Source organism: Pituophis catenifer, unplaced genomic scaffold (genome assembly GCF_029215685.1).
Source record: "Pituophis catenifer annectens isolate HBS135680 unplaced genomic scaffold, rPitCat1.0.hap2 SCAF_17, whole genome shotgun sequence".
Taxonomy (NCBI): domain Eukaryota; kingdom Metazoa; phylum Chordata; class Lepidosauria; order Squamata; family Colubridae; genus Pituophis; species Pituophis catenifer.
Genome location: NW_027256897.1, coordinates 13,908,864 through 13,925,869, shown reverse-complemented (window position 1 = coordinate 13,925,869; position 17,006 = coordinate 13,908,864). Strand labels below are relative to the sequence as shown.

Below are 17,006 nucleotides of genomic sequence, written 5' to 3'. Positions count from 1 at the left end.
CCTGTCCCCTTAACCTTTGACCGAGGGCCTCCCTGGGTGGCGAGAGGGCTCCTCTGACGAAGGAAAAGGCTGGCACTTGCCAACCCTGCCCCACAGGGCCAGCTAGAGGCTGAAGTGAAACGTTTCTTGGAGGCAGCCCCCCCACTTGCCCTGCCCTGCCTGTCCCGCCTCCCCTTTCACTGGGTCCGGGTGCCGAGCGGGGCCTCCTTCCTTCCCCACCAGCCCCGTCTGTCTTCTGCCCTCCAACTCAGGCAAGCACTACGGGGTGTACAGCTGCGAGGGCTGCAAAGGCTTCTTCAAGCGGACGGTGCGGAAGGACCTGACCTACACTTGCCGAGACAACAAGGACTGCCTGATTGACAAGCGCCAGCGGAACCGGTGCCAGTACTGCCGCTACCAGAAGTGCCTGGCGATGGGCATGAAGAGGGAAGGTGAGGCCGGGCGAGATCGGACCGTGGAGGGGGGTGGTCATCATTGTGAAGGCTGTCCCTTCTGGTGGTCAAGGAATCCTAGAATGGAAGTGCTAGAAGGTGATTTGGAGGTCATCTAGACCAACTTCCTCTCAATGGGACAATGATATTATTTTCACATTTATCCATTGACAGTGCAGAATCAGCCCTCCCCCTTTGTTAGGCATTGCTTTGTTCCTTGTTTGTGTGCTGTTTGATATAAATGTCAGGCCTGCTCCACTCAGATCCCTAGGCAAGAGAGACCCTCGACTCCATTTGGTTGAAGTGATAGGTTCTTTGACTATGGATTAGTGGTTGCAGTGAAAGCAAGGCTAGATTTGAATATTACCGCAGAAAGGTTAAACCTTTTCCCCTTTCCACGGCCCTTCCGCCTTTGTCCCTTTTATCAGTGTCCAGGTGTCCAGTTGCAAGCTGCTCAAATGTTTTGGGAACCGCTTAGATATTTGGTGCGTCTCGGGGCAATTTCTCACTCTCCTCTCAGGCTAGGAGTCCTTGGCAGCTGGTTCATCCCAGTGCGGTTTGATGGAGGGGAGTCCAGGCCCACCACTTCGTTCTTAGTAACACGCAGATCGGGCTGAGAAATGCAATGCTTGACCCAGGACAGTGAGGGAGCCCCGCACTCTCAGGAAAGAGGAGGCCAGGAGTAAGCAGAGTTTTTGTTAAGCAGGAGCATTGGCAGCTTAATGCCAATCAATTTGCATCCTTGTTTTATTCCTCACAACTCTACATTTTCCCATGGTTTCATTTTGCATCAGCGTCCATCCCATAACCACAGGAGACTGTATTTTGGGTGTCCCTCCCATTCTGTCTGAAATACTCGGATGGAATCATAAGGACTAGACACTTAGGGTTTTGGTTTTTTTTTAATATAGTCTGCCTGAGACTGTGATGAAGTGGGTTTCATAGCTTTGGAACTTTGGCACTGTCCTTTCTCCTCTTCAGGCCCTTGAAAGCCACCCAGGAAGCAGCTCCCTTGTCTGGGTTGGGGTGAGAAGAAGGCTGGCTCTGGTTGCGCAGTCAAGTCAGTGGGCACATTCTTACCCCAGCCATGCCGATCTCCTGGGCTTAGGGTGGTCTGGTTTCCTGCAGCCCTTGCCTGCTTCCCCTTCCCTATGGGACATCCCTCCTCTCTCTCTGGCCACTTCCAGAATTTCTGACCGGGTGCAGGGATGGGAAATCCCATGGGGAGCATTCAGACCGGGGCGTGTGGGTGTTAAGTTAGCACCTGCCAGGTGCTGAACTCCTCTTCAAGATAGTCTACAAGACTAGGGAACCAAAGTCATGCATGCTAATACTACTTTTATTATAAGGTTACAATAACAGACCCTTACAAACCTGATTGCACCTCCCCCTTCACTCCCACTCAGAAGGCCAGGTCTCAGATTTCCTTTACCTGTCTTGGCTCCTCTTCCTGTTCCTCGAGGCCATTCCTGATGATCATTGCAGGACAAAGCAAAGCATGTCTGCAGGTCCTACAGGGCTGTTTGCCAATAGGATGAGTAAGGGGGGGGGGGGGTCAGCAACAGTAACAGAGTTGGAAGGGACCTTGGAGGTCATCTAGTCCAACCACCTGTTCACGCAGGACACCTGTACTAGGGATTCGAACTGCCGACCTTTCTGATCTACAAGCTTAGTGTCTTAGCCACTGAGCCACCTAGTCAGGCTTAGCCTAGTCAGGGTCCTTGGTGCTCTCTGAGCTTGGCTGTTTTCTTACAGACATTTCGTGACCCAACTAGGCAACATCATCAGTGCTAGAAGGGAGTGAGTGGGGTTTGCTCTCTATCTAGCTTTCCTTTTTTAGCGAGCTCTGCCCTGTGGCTGGCTCTGTGGAAGGTGCTCAGCACAACAGGTCCACAAAATGGGAGTGAACCCCAAGAGAAAAGTGGAATTGGGGCAAGAGGGCTCCTCTGGGAACCCTGCCTGCCTTTGGGACAGCTGCTCAGGCTGCTTGTGGGGATGCAGGGGCAACTTCTGCTGGTAAGCCCTGGCGGTCCCTCCCTTGGGGGTGCGGGCCGATCATCTGCAGGTGGACTTGGGTTGCAGGCTGGCTTCACTTCTGGACCAAGGACCCCAGAAACAAGAGACATCCCAGGCAGGATAGGACAGAAATGCCCCCGCTGTTTTCTGGCAACTCCTCTTCAAGATAGTCTACCTCTGAAAGTGGAGGTTCCATCTGGGTAGCACCCTTCCTTACCTGCATCAGACTCAGGAAAATAGATCTGTCTGGTAAGCAAGCTATTCTGGAGAGCAATTTTTCATTTCCTCTTTTCCGGGTTAAGAAGGACGCCTCACAAGAAGTAGAAACAATGGTAAATACAAAAGTCAGCCAATTGTTCAAAAACAAAACTTGTTTGTGTTTCGGTGGGTGTGAGTGTGTGATGATAATGGCCCTATGAAGAGGTGGGAGGTTGGGGGGGGGTCCCTTGCCTCCTCCTCCTCCCCCCTTGTTTGGAAGGAGGTGCAGAGGAAGGGCCCTGCCTTCTGTTCGGGGCCTGGTGGGCTTCAGATCAGCACTTCCAGCCTTGGGCTCAGCCTTGGGGCCATGCAGTGCCCCACGTCTTCCGGGGAAGGAATGCAATCTCGGGTGCCCCCCCCCTCAATACACACTGATGGCTGCCAGCTCCCTCTGAGCCCACCCTCCTGGGGTCTCTGCCAGGCAGCCAGGCGGCCCTTGCCCTCTGAAAGCTTTCCTTGCCTGCCACTCAGGATGGGGGGGAGGGATAAGAGGTCTTGACCTTCCCTTGATTGACAGACCTTCTGGGGTTTATTTTAATGAATTGTTTAAGCGGTGGTTAGCCACCAACTTCTTTTAATGGCTCAGGGTGCTTGCAGCTATCTAATTAGAACATCAGAGGTAAAATGACAGCAAAGTTTAAAACAATAATGCTCTGGGTTTTAAATCACTTAAATGTTACATAATTAAGAGGCTTGGATAAATGGCTGTGCCCTGAGCATCCTCCCCACTGCTAGCAAAGAGGCTGCCCAGGGAGAGTGGAAGTCACCAGAGAAGGACGGCTGTAGGCACAAGAGGACCTGCCAGATGCCTCAGCCAGTTGGGCAGGAGGGCTGAGCGTCTTTTGATGGCTGGTGCCCTAGTCGCCAAAACTGGGTCTTTCTCCTCCAGGTGGGAGCCAGGTGGTTTCTCAGCCAATGCTGCTCACGGCTCTCTTGGCACCCGGCCAGGATCCAGCTAGGAGATGCCCCAGGAGATGCCCCCAGGCTGCCAGCTGGCACTCTGCAGGGGTGGTGTGACCCCACCTGGGCCATATTCAGGCCTAGGTCCAGGTTGAAAAGGGGGAATTTCTGTGGCCTTCTCCACCAGCTTGGCTAAGTGTGGGGTCTGGGGCCTGTTTGAATTGGGGCATTGTTGCCTTTTTAAGGGGGCAGGAAACTCTGACAAGGGCTGCCGAGAACATTAATGTTCCTCTGGTTGTGGGCAAAGCCTTTAAACGGCCTTAGAAGCCGATGCAGGCAGGGATCCAGCTTATGGGCAGTGGCACAAACAGATTCCAGAAGCTTCTCCATTGTTGGATTTTGCGATGGGCTCCACAGGAATCGGTCCCAGCCCAAACTGTGTGAAGTAGCACCCAGGTTGCTCACAGTTGGGCTCCGATGCCACCTGAGCATCAGCCAGAATCACAAAAGACATGGTCAGCTGCTCAAAAACTCCACAGAAATTACGTGGCTCCACAGAAGAGGTAGCGATGCCACGATTGTGCCTGCGCAGCTCCACCACTGGCCACAGTCAAAAGTGCTACCTCCCCCTTAAGTCACCTTTCCTGCAGGTGAGACAAATTCCACCCCCTTCTCTTCTTGCTTTCTGGTTCCCATCATCCTCGCTGCTGCTGTCCTCCAAACTCCAGTGTTGAGGCCAGGCGATGGTTTGCGGTTCTCCAGATTCTGTGGCCGGATGGGGAGAGGGGCTCCCCTCTAGGATGCTTTATGCTCTGTGGGGCTTCCAGAAATTGCATATAAATTTGGCTTGGCTGTTCTGTACTCTGTCTTGAGCCCTGGAGATCTGAACTCATTTGAGGTCAAGAGACACTCCCTGCTCGGGTTCCTGAGATGCCCCAGCTGGGATCCTGTTCCTTCCACCCGCCCTTCCTAATTTCCCAGGGGACCACTTATCCACTCCCCAGAGGAGGCCCGGAGCAGAGGGCTTCTGCTTGTTTTCTGTTGTTCTTTGGCTGCCTTCCCTGAGTATCTGATGCACCGATTCTTTTCCTTCTGAGCTCAACGTATCTCAGAAGCTCCTCTTGCTCGCCTTCATAACATCTGAGAACTGCCGTTGCTTCTGGCCACTAGGTTTCGAAGCCGTTGCTCCCTTCTTCTGCCCTTCCTTGGCAGCTTTCCTGTCCCTGGTTTCTGCACCAAGGGGTGACCAGGGAAGAAGGAGCCCAGGACCCAGCACGATCAGCCCTCGGTGGAGAGGCCTGGAGGGGCTCCAGAAGGGTGTGACAAATCCCCTGGCAAACTGGGGGAACGGACCTCAAATCTGGCACAAATGCTAGCGAATGCCATCGTTCCGGAAGGCTCAGAATAGTGGCATTGGCTAGCATTGTCCCCGCCAATGAGAAAAGCGCTCATGAATGCCAACAGCCTTTGAGAAGGCTGCCGCTTGCTAGCTTTTTCCATCCCAAAGGGGAAAACTCTAGCAAGTGCCAACATTTCTGCCCGTTTAAGTGGGGGAAACGCAGCAAATGCCAACGTTCTGAGGATGGCATTTACCAGCATTGAGACCAGATTCGAGGCCGGTTCCCTCAGTGCACGGGAGGGTTTTCTCTCCCTGCATGGAGCAGAGGGGAAATCCTTCCTTGCGCTGCAACAACAGACCTCCAATCCAAACCTCCTCTCTGCTTGCAACTTTTCCTGCTGGCTTCTTCATTGATTTTCTGGGGAAGCCGGCAGAGAAAACTGCAAATGGCCATCAGGCGATTGGTGGCAGGGCGCTTGTGTTGTAAATCAGAATAGTTTGCCAAGCACTCGAAATAAATTCATGTGATGTTTTACAATGACCAGAGTGTTTTTGGGCCATAAACCACCAGTTCTTGAGGCTCTTGTAGCTGCAGACAGTAAGTAAATTTGGATACAGCAAAGGCTGAACAATGCTGAGAAAATAGCAGAAAAAAAGTCCCCTCTTGATTCGAGGATAGATTTTTAGCCAGGCAGAAAAGTTCTTAGTTTCCATAGTATACAATTTCCGATCTTGATAAACTATCAGAGCCTTTCTCAGAAGAAACAACCCCCAAAGCGTTAAATATTTTTATCAGTAGAGAAACCTAATCGACAAAGTCCATTTGCAGAAAGATCTGGAGCTGAGCTGATGTTGCCGATCCTTCTCCTCTGGAATGTGTGTGTGAACAGCGAGAGGAGAGTCATGCGCGTTCCGAGGCCAGGAAATGGTTGTGGCTTACATGTGGCAGACATTTGTGAAACAGAGAATCCACAGAGAGGCTGTTACTCAATCTGAGAACTCGGAAAGAACGAGAATCGGCCTGATTTTAAAAGCAGGCAAGCAGGCTGCCGAGATACACCCACCTGGCATACATGTTCATGTTCTAAGAATGAGCCTGACATGATCCATGGCATGTTTTGCACCATGAGAAGAAATTCTGGGATGGGATGTGGGGTGGGGTGCTCTTTATGCCATATGCTGCCCTCTTGGGGGCGGGCAGAAGTCTCCCGCCAGACGTGAAGGCTGTCGGATGCCACCTCAAAGCTGTGCTGCTGGGCTTCTGAGTGGCTCTTTCAATCTGCCATAAACTCTGGGAACCTGATGGGAGGGAGTCCCAGCTGAGGCAGGGCTGACAAAGGCCATCCATCTGCCGTGTTCCTTTCTTTGGCTGGGCCCAAACTGGCCCCTATTCTGGAAAAATGAGTTTTATTCGATCTGAAACTAGGAGAGCGTATTGGAGATCCCCAGGCTTCCCCTGGGAATTATCCTGCTCCAGCACAGTGCTTGGATGCCCACCTCGTTTTCCCAGGGATGACTCCTTTGGGCTTGGGAGGGGCAGGGGGCCATGGCCAGAGACGCTTAGCCCCTTCCCCCATCCCATCCTAAGAAAGGCTAAGCCCAGAACCCACCAGCATTCCTTGAATGTGTTTGCAGCCTCTCTTCAGCCCAGCAGGCTCCCTGAAAGATTCACCAGGGAACAAGATAGCAATAGCACTTAGACTTATATACCGCTTCACAGTGCTTTGCAGCCCTCTCTCAGCGGTTTACAGAGTCAGCCTATTGCCCACAACAGTCTGGGTCCTCGTTTTACCTCATTCAGAAGGATGGAAGGCTGAGTCAATCTTGAGCCAGCCAGGATCAAACTCTTGGCAATGGGCAGAGTCAGCCTGCAATACTGCATTCTGACCACTGCGCCACCAGAGCCACTCAGACTTACTCTCTGTTTAAAGGAAGGCCGAGAAACCAGGCAGAGGCTGTGACTGCTCTGATGGGAAGAAGTGGCCAATAATGCCCGCTCTTCATTTTCCTTCCTGAATCCCAGCAGCTTAGGCGTGTGGTGCCTAGAGATGGCGCTCTCGCCTCACATTCAGGAGGCTGTGAGTTCGATCCTAGGTTGAGTCAGCTATTTCTCTTTCTGGGCGCAATGAGAATATATCTGCTGAACAAAAACTCTGCATGGGTGACAGGAAAGACATTCGGCCAGTAAACACTCAGCTCCATTCGGTTGCCCTGACTCCACCCCATTGCAAGGGGTTATAGGGCCATTGAAAGGAGATGTTCTAGCAGCTTAGGAGAAAAGGAGCCCCCTCCTGCTCCTTCTCATTCCTCCCCTGCCCCCCGACCAGCAAAGGCCTGCCTGTAGATGGGGCAGAGAGACAGAAAAGGGGGCTTGAGAGGACCTGTGGCCACCAAAATTTCACCTGAGAGGGGTAAGGAAGAAGGACACCTTAAATAAACTGGGCCAGGAACAGAGCGCCCCCACAACCACCACCCCCCGACTTTCTCCCTGGGAAAATGTACAAGGGCCATGTATTTGGGTGGTGCTGCCACAGTCAAGAGCAGCAGCAATTTAATGACTGGGACATGCACCGCAGCAGCTGCTGCCTCTCTTCTAATGATGTTTCATTTCCAAATCTCTACTCTATTGCAGGGATGGAGCACCATCCATCCCGACCCACAAGACTCCCTGGAAGGCAGGAGCAACCAGGTACTCCCATTTCAATCTTACTAGACCAGCTGTTAAGCAGCAAAAAATCTCTTGGTGTCCCCAGAGGGTGACCTGGAGAGGCTGAGTCCTCCCAGAATCGGCCGAGTCCTTCTCACTCTGCAGGGGCAGCTTCTCTGGCGAGAAAGGAAATATATTATGGTCTATATATATATACATATATATGTACCAGAGAGACTCCCTGGATGGAGAGCCAAATCCCAGAGGAGCTGCAGGGCAAAAGATGAGGCAAACCTTCAGTGCAGATTGCCCTGCCCAGGGAAGGGACGCAGCAGGGCCACAAGGGAGCGAGAGATTTCTGTGGCTTGTGGTGGGCTGGAATGTGGCTCTCTGCAGGACCAGTTCCGCAATGTACCATGCAAGCTTTTAATGCCCTCGAGACAATCAAAGCGACTCAAGGCAGCAGTCTGAGGACAGTGAGTGTCTGTGGCTCAGAATCTGCATTATGGAACCACCCTGGCCATTTCTTCCAAGGCAGATGCTGGGTGGAGGATCCTTTCTTGCATTGCTAACGCAACAGGCAGCTGAAGTGGGAGGATTCGGGCAGACTTTCTTGGTTCATGGGGTCCTTAGCACTTTCCAAACTCTGCCTTGCGATGCCCAAGAAGCTGCAACAAACTCAGTACTTCACAGGTCCTTTTATTAAACCATGAACTGTTCTGTGGCATCTCCAAGGATTTGAGAAATGGCACATTAGAGATGGTTGCATTCACACCGTTAACTGGAGAGGTGTGGGCCTGCAGTTCTTGAGAATGAACAGGCAGGTGTTCTGTGGGTCTGGCCTTAACTAAAGCCTCCACGTGCAAAGGCAGTGTAGCTCAGTGTTAGAGTGGTGGTGGGAACAGGTGGTGGGCGGCCTCCTCTCCTCTTCGTTTCTCCTGAAGGCTTTCTTCCTTGGTGTCCTGGGAGGGCTGCGTGTGGCAAGGGAGGTTGTGGTGGGCAGGCAGGCCACTGGGTGATCCATTGGCAGCAGCGTCCCCAAAGACGAGGGCAGGTGTGAAGTTCTGGGTTGGGCTTTGTGTCTTCTTTGTGTCTCAGCAGTGAGCGTCACACACGGAGGTCCCACAAAGGAAACGGTGGGCCACTCAGAAGGAGGGGAGGGCCATCAAGGAATGGGGGGCACCAAAAAAAGGCCACTGGCTGCAATGAAAGAGTGGGCAGCAAATTTGGGTTGCTGCAAAGCTTGGCCAATTCAGTGCAGGGCCCTGCAGCAAACAGAGAGGCAGTTTGTATTTTTCTTTGTCGGATGGTGGCTGAAAACAGAAGGAGGAGAAAGTGCTGTCTTTTCGCCCTGAAACTGGCCATTGGGGTTTTGTAATCTGCTTTAGAGAGAGGTGGATACCTTAATACAAGCACAGCAAGCGAAAAGCAAAGTGAAAGAACAGATCTTATGGTGTTGCACTGGGCTTCCCTGCAGCAGAATGAATGCCTGGGCATTCTTCAGATTGGGACCCCCTCCCTCCTCCCCCCTCCCAATCTCTCAAGTGCTGAGGCCTGGGGATGCCCTCCCCATGGGTGTGCATGGAGGGCTCTGGGCCTCTGCCCTAGAGGGGCGTTTTTGCCCATTGGGACTGCAGAGCTGGCTAAGTGTGGCTGAGCAGCCCCACGGCGCATTTGCCCTGCATGAGCCAAGGTCCGAAGCCTGGTCAACACCTGCCAAGTTGGCAGGTGTTAGTCCCCCTCCCTGCTGACCCTTTAAAGAAAAGGAGTAATTCCAGGAAGGGGAAATTATATCCCGTTTCTCACCAGGCTGTCCGTCTGCCATCCAGTTCCAGATTCTGGCCATGCCAGCAAATGCCAGAAGAAGAATACCCAAATAAGCCTCAGTAAGTGACTTGGCACAAAGGAACCAAATTTAGTCAAGTCCACCCTTGGCTACATTGATTCTGTAATTTGGGGAGGGGGCAGAGTCAGGGTGGCAGAGGATAAAGCAAAGAACAGTGGCTTGCCTTAGGGTTACTGAGAAGAGGAGGGGTCCATCTGTGTTTCGGCTGCATCCGTGTGTGTGTATAGGTGGACTCCAGGGGAAGTAGCCCTCCTCGGATCTCTTAGGGAGCCATTGGCCAAGCCCGGAAGGGACCCGGTCTCCTTGAAAAGAAGGCGCTTGGTGGGTTAATGAATTGCCCCTCTAAGGACAGCTGTTCAGACCCCTCTTGCAGGGCAATTGTGAGCTACCAACTAAACCACCAAGTTCAACAAGTCTTTAGAGTTGTGCAGTAGCCACATTTTGCACCATTGCCAAGGCAGTTAGAAATCTCTGGAGCTAATTGTTTCCCCGCTTGTGTCTCGTGTATGGCTGAATAGGTTTTATTGGCTGCTGTGTAATGTACTGCAGGGCTCCAGCATGTTTGGTCTGTGAGTGTATATTTGAATGAGCTAAAGTGACACAGCCAAAAGGCAGGAGCTCAGCCAGGGCAAGCCTCCCACCGGTTGCCTCCGCCTCCACCGCCTCCTGAGGGTGGGTGGGCGTCTCCTCCTCCATCAGGAACAAACCCACTCATTCCGAATGGAAACACGCCACAGCTTCACGATGCTTTGAACCGCTCTCAGACGGGTCCTGCAAGGGTCAAAGCAGTCCAGGCCTGGGCTTCTCACAGCCTGCTAGCCCTGAACAACGTGCTGGACAAAGTCAGGGCTCCCTGAAGCCCAGAACCGCAGGCCAACCCGACCTTTGCCCAGGAGAGGCAGGTCCTGGCCCTGGGTGACTCCGTGCCATTCCGCAAAATGGGAGGGCAGTTCTCGGGTTGGGGGGGGGTCTTTATGTCCTGCCTGAGGGCCACGAGGGTCTTTCAGCCCAGCCGAGTTGTGTCCGGAGGGAGCTTCTGGGTGAAATGGGCAGGTGGGTGTAGCCTTGGGGAAGGTCAAGGTCCCACTTAGAACCAACCTCCCGCCCAGGGAAAATGAGCTCAGTTTGGGCTGGCAAAAGGTTCTTAAGGCTGTGATTTCCCTTAAACCCCAAAGCCCCAAGATAATCATTTTTATCCCTTTTCATCCCTTCCCCCCCCCAAACAAAAAGAAGAGACCAAGTAGTCCTCGCTTAGTGACTGCTTCATTCAGCAACCACTTGTGGTTACCATATGGATAAAAAAAATAACTTTTATGACCAGTCCTCCCATTTACGACCTTTACAAATCTGTAAAGCTGAATTAAGGAAAGGAAGATCATAATCACGGCAGCTATGTTTTTACTTGCCAGCTGCTTTGCTTAATGACTGAATTGCCGGTCCCAATTGTGTCACTAAATGAGGACTACTAGTACCGTACATTGCTGCCCACACCCGTAGATCATCAGTGGCCCACCTCAATTCCAAGCCCCCTGCCATGAAAGCTTTCGGCATCCAAAGCTGTCAGACTGACACCTCCCCCCTTTCTTGACCCTTCCAGCTGTCCAGGAGGAGCGGCAACGAGGCAAAGACCGCAACGAGAACGAGGTTGAGTCCACCAGCAGTGCAAACGAGGACATGCCGGTGGAGAAGATTCTAGAAGCTGAACTGGCGGTGGAGCCCAAGACAGAGACCTACATCGAAGCCAACATGGGCCTGACTCCTAATTCGGTAAGCGAGCGGCCCGCCTAGCCTCCCTCAAGGCCCCCAGGCAGGAACTCTTGGCTCAAGGGCTCCAGGCCTTCCACGAGGCCTTTGATAGCTGCAGCTCTCCTCTTCCTTCCCTTTTCGGGTGGCCCGGACGGTTCAGCCATTTTCTTCCAGTCCCATCAGAGAAGAGGAGCGTTTGAGAATGAGTGTCCCAAGGGTGCTTTTTTCAGGAGGCAACTGGTCTTCCTTGTTTTTTCTTTGAAGACGTTTCGCTTCTCATCCAAGAAGCTTCTTCAGCTCTGACTGAATGGTGGATAATGAAAAGATTTATATTCCTTGCAGACGGCTGGTCATTCGCATCCTTTTCAAAAGAAAAAGCAAGAAAGCCCAGTTGCCTCTAGAAACAACCATGACCCGGATGACTGTAGAGAATCTCTCCAGAGTTTGAGAACGAGTTTCCAGGGTCTCCACAAACAGCCTTTCCACAACCCACTCAAGGCAGCAAACCTGAAGGTGCCTGGTCCAAATTTCTCCAGGGCTAGAGTGACCCTGCAGGCAGGACCCCCCCTCCCCCGAGCATCGGCAGCGCTTCAGGTGGGGCAGTTTGCCCAGGATGGAGGGCAAGAAGCCAGGAAGCGAGAGAGTGGCCAGAGGGAGGCTGGGACCACCCAAGACATGCTACCCACCCCCACCCCCAGCAACTCCATCCCTGAGAATTCAGCAGAATTCCCCCAATTTCTCCTTCTCATTGTTTCTCTGGGGTGAGAAAGGAGTTGTAGGGGAGGAAGTGCTTTCTGTGGTCCGCAGATTCTCTGCCAATCCTGCCAAAGGGAACTTGTCCCACTGCCAGTCTGCCTGTGCCTTTCTTGGGCCAGCCAGGACTCTTGGCTTCCCTCTGGCTGCCTGGGTTCACAATCCCCAGGGGAGATGAGCAAGGCCAGGGAGCAGAGAAAGCAGCACCAAATGAAGGCCAGCTTCTCCTTGGAGGCGGACCCTGGCCAGGTTCGGGCATCTGCCTGGCTGGGAGGAAAGCCACAGGGGTGGCACCCACAACCTGTGGGCAGCTAGGCATGGTGCTCAGCCTGGGGTGCTCCTCGGTCAAGCAGTGCCTGAGGAAGGGGTGTGTGTGTGTGTGTGGGCTGAGAAGGGCCGGGTTCTTTGCACGCAAGGAGGTGCTGAGGCTGGGGCTGCCCTTGTTTTTGTGTACCCAGGAGAAGGACTTGTTTCCCCTGAGCAGCCGCCTTGTGAAGGGGTCTCCTGGTGCCGAGGCTTGCTGGGGGCCTCGTGGGTTCCTCCCCAATGGCTCCAGAGCTGTGGATATCTCTGGCCTGGTAGAGCTGGCTGGAGCGAGAGGCAAGGGGCGCTGGCCTCAGAGACCCTAGAGGACAAGGAGTGAGAAGGGTGCAGCTGGAGACCCCCCCAGCTTGGGTAGAGGCCCATTGGTAGGGTGGGAGTTCTCTGGGTTCCCCCCTGACAGCATCACCTCTGTCTGGAAGCGCTCTGGGCAACCTGGCTGAAGAGTCTGGCCTTGGGAGTCTTGGCATGCCTGGTTAGCTGGGATGGGGGGCTGCCTTGCAAGGGGCTTTGGGGGACTCTCTGGCTGAGGAATGAGCAGAGGAAGGGCAGGGAAGTGGGATCTGCTGCTCCCCACGGGGCCCTCTTTGCCCAATGGCTTAGGAAGAGGAGGAACTGAGGGGGGTCTTAAGCATGGAGCCTTGTGAGTTTGCCCACTGAAGACCTCCTGTTGGGGTTGGGTGTCACAGCCGTCAATCCTGGCATCCAGGGTTTTTCTTGAGGTAGAGATGTTCCTCTGTCAGAGCTGCACATTCTTCTCTCTCCCCCCCCCCCCTCTCTCTCTCTCTCACACACACACACACACACACACACACACACACGTACATTTCCTTCTGGCTTTACTGCCTTCTCTCTGACTCCCAGCCCCTCAGATGCAGACTTGCTCCCCAGGGGCATCTGCCTGGCTTCAGAGCAGCCCCCCCCCCCCCCCGAGCCCCTCTGCACACGGGAATGATGCTGCAGCCCTGGAAGCAGATGGAAGGTAGAGTCCACTTCAGCTCTGGACTCCTGCCTCCCCTCCCCTCCCCTCGGACCTCCATTGCTCCCTCCTTTGGGAGGCCAGGCTGCATGAGGGAGGGGGAGGCTTTTTTTTTTTAAAAAAAAATTGATTTATATGCCGCCCTTCTCCGGAGACTCAGGGCGGCTTACAATGCGTTAAGCAATAGCCTATATTTATACAAAGTCAGCTTATTGCCCCCACAAACTGGGTTCTCATTTAACCTACCTTAGAAAGGATGGAAGGCTGAGTCGACCTTGAGCCTGGTGAGATTCGAACCTGCAGAAATTGCAGGCAGCTGTGTTAATAACAGGGTGCATTAAACCACTGTACTACCAAGGCTTTCCTTAATGTCCTTGCAAGAGCTGAAAGGATTGAGGTGAGAGAAATGGCAGACAAAGGGCTGGCAAGAACTATCTTGTGGGCATCTCACCTCTCCCAGGGCCCTCTTCCCAAGACACCCTGACTGTACTGGGGAGGCGGGGAGAATAGATGCCCCCTCAGGCAAAAAGTGGTGGCAGCCAAGGAAGATTAGGAGTCGGCCCCTTCGCAGAATCCAGGTTTCCAAACCTCCCTCCTTGTATTTCAGGGGCAGAAGAGATTGCCCACTGCCCTCTTCGGTGCAAGCAGGGCAGGAGAGGTTGTGGGGGGTGGGCTAAGGAGGGCACCTGCAGGGGATGGTGAGAGTGGCAGGGCCTTGGCCCTCTGACGCCCAACGCGGGGTCTCTTCTCTTGGCAGCCCAATGACCCGGTCACCAACATCTGCCAAGCAGCAGACAAGCAGCTGTTCACCCTGGTGGAGTGGGCCAAGCGGATTCCCCATTTCTCAGAGCTCCCACTGGACGACCAGGTGATCCTGCTCCGAGCTGGTGAGTAGCGAGTCGGCCCAGAGCTCCAGCAGAGATCGCAGAGCCAAGCGGCCCAACAGGGCATCTGGGGGACGGTGCTTTGTGGGAGAGGGTCAGGGCAGCTGAGGAAGCATTCAGGCTCTGCATTAGTACAGATTCTACAGATTAAGAGAGTTGGAAGGGACCTTGTAGGTCATCTAGTCCAACCCCCTGTCCAAGCAGGAGACCTTACACCATTTCTGACAGATGGCAGCCCAGTCTCTTCTTGAAAGCCTCCAGTGATGAAACTCCCACTTCTGTTCCACTGGTTGATTGCTCTCACTGTCAGAAAATTTCTCCTTATTTCTAGGTTGAATCTCTCCTTGTTCAGTTTCCATCCATTGCTCCTTGTCTGACCTTCGGGTGCTTTGGAAAATAGCTTGAGCCCCTCGTCTCTGTGGCAGCCCCTCAAAATATTGGAAGGCTGCTATTCTGTCTCCCCTGGTCCTTCTCTAGGCTAGTGAATAGATTAGCTATGGAGCGTGGCAGGACTAGTAGGTCCTGCCACACTGCAGAAGGAGAAGCAGGAGGAGGGAAGGGGGGGCTGGGGCTGGGGCCCCTGGTGCCTTTCACCTCCCTGGAGCTGAAGACAGCAATCTGGATTGAGGGAAGAGGGGAAGCCCTCGAGACTGCCTGACTTTTTTTTTTTTAATTTGATTTATATGCCGCCCTTCTCCGGAGACTCAGGGCGGCTTACAATGCGCTAAGCAATAGCCTTCATCCTTTTGTATATTTATACAAAGTCAGCTTATTGCCCCCACAAACTGGGTCCTCAATTTACCTACCTTAGAAAGGATGGAAGGCTGAGTCAACCTTGAGCCTTGGCGAGATTCGAACCTGCAGTAATTGCAGGCAGCTGGTCTTAATAATCAGCTTAATAACAGGGTGCCTTAGACCACTGTACTACCAAGGCTCTTATTCCAGAGCCTTGGTAGTACAGTGTACTGTACAGGTAGTACAGTCAAGACTTCAGTCTCTTGTGGGTAGCTGAGAGGGAGCCTGCCTGCCTGCCCATCTCAGGCCTTCCGTGGTTCCTCAGCAGATAGTCTTCCCCTGGTCCCCTGGCCCAAAAGGCATGGTGTGGCATTCAGGCCCATGAGCTGCTTCCCCTGGTTTGCTCAGCACTTCCAGCAACTGCAGAGGCATGCAGAGAAGAGAGTGGGCTCCTTCACTCCTACCCCAGAGGGCAGGGACAGAATTGGGGTTCAAACAACAGCAAAGGAGTCGGACATGAGGAGGAACATGCAAGCCATCAGCCAAGGGAAGAGATACCACCTAAGGAATCAATTCTTCTTCACCAGAGATACTGCCTGACTTTTCATTACTTTTCATTAGTCATTACTTTTAATTCTGAGTTCATACTTGCAATAAGCATATATATGACGTTTCTTTCGTTCCAGAGAGGGACCTTGGAGTCCTAGTCGACAATCCCTTAAACACGAACCAGCTGTGTGTGGCAGCTGCCAAAAAAGCTAATATGATCCTTGGTTGGCATAGAATCAAAATCAAGTGAAATATTAGTAACACTTTATAATGCCTTGGTAAGGCCACACCTGGAATCCTGCATCCAGTTTTGATCGCCACATTAAGAACAGTTGCAGGATTTGGGTTTGGCCAGTCTAGAGAAAAGAAGGATTAAGGGTGAGATGATACAGTATTCCAGTATTTGAGGGGCTGCCACAAAGAAGAGGTTATTTTCCAAAGCACCTGAAGGCAGGACAAGAAACAATGGATGGAAACTAATCAAGGAGAGAAGCAACCTAGAACTAAGGAGAAACTTCCTAACAGTGGGGACAATTAACCAGTGGAACAGCTTGCCACCAGAAGTTGTGGGTGCTCCAACATTGGAGGTTTTAAGAAGAGACTGGGTAGCCACTTGTCTCAAATGGTATAGGTTCTCCTGCTTGAGTAGGGGGTTGGACTAAAAGACCTCCAAGGTCCCTTCTAGCTCTAGTCTGATTGATGGCTTGATTGTAGTTAATACTAGCAGCGCGTATCAAGGAAGAGAGGGAAGAGGAGGAGGAGGAGAGGAATATTCAGCTCTTACCTGCTTAGGCAAAGCCGCTTCCACCTGGGAATATGGGAAGTCTGAGCAGCCTTCCAAGACACCATAAAGGCCAAGGACCCTGAAGTGGCTTGGAGGAGTTGCTGGCTGAGCTCCCCAAACACTTCCTCTGCTGCATCTTGGCAAGCAGGTCCCAATTCACACCTCTGGAATAATTTGGAGAGTTCCAATACTTGCAGGCTGCAACCGCAGAAGCTTGTCCCGAAAGTTGTTTATTGCTCTCGAAGGGCTGTTTATTTCCTCCACATATATATCTGGGGTGGAGAGTGAAGGATCCATATCCAGCGACTTCCTTTAGACTCCAAATGTAGGGAAAAACTGGCTGTGTCAAGTTTAAAAGAGCTGGAAGAGGGCTGGCTGCGGGGGACAGGACAGCTGTGTGTGGAAGCTGCAGGTCAGAGTTGGGGTGATCTGGAAAGCAGGCCTGAGCCCCCTCACCTTGGCTTCTCCCTGCCTGATGTTTAACACAGTTGTGACTGCTAACTGGGCTGGGAATTGCAGCATCCTCACAGCCAGAATTGCGGTTTGGATAACTCTATCTAACAAAATGAAATTCAGTGTAGAGAAAAGCACTTAGGCAAGAAAAACCAAAAGTACCCATATAGACTGAGTGAAACCAGGCTTAAGAGCAGGAACTCTGAGAGGGATCTTGGAGTCTTAGTGGACAACCAATAAAATAGGAGCCAGCTGTGTGCGGCAGCAGCCAAAAAAGCCAATGCAATCCTAAATTGCATTAACAGAGGGATACAATCAAGATCAAGGAAGGTACTAATACTACTCTACAAAGTCTTAGTAAGAAT

At 52.6% G+C, this 17,006-nt stretch overlaps 1 protein-coding gene across 4 annotated transcripts in view; it reads left to right on the top strand.

Annotated features, from left to right (window-relative positions):
- The window catches only part of RXRA (retinoid X receptor alpha), a 97,105-nt gene that overhangs the window by 72,656 nt on the left and 7,443 nt on the right, over positions 1 to 17,006 (top strand). For 3 of the 4 annotated variants that reach the window (XM_070955465.1, XM_070955463.1, XM_070955464.1), the window contains 4 exons: positions 252 to 431; positions 7,577 to 7,633; positions 11,035 to 11,204; positions 13,994 to 14,123. In XM_070955465.1, the coding sequence (XP_070811566.1) occupies positions 252 to 431; positions 7,577 to 7,633; positions 11,035 to 11,204; positions 13,994 to 14,123 (537 nt within the window). The remainder of the gene's footprint in view (positions 1 to 251; positions 432 to 7,576; positions 7,634 to 11,034; positions 11,205 to 13,993; positions 14,124 to 17,006) is intronic. The other variant, XM_070955466.1, reaches the window with a different exon arrangement.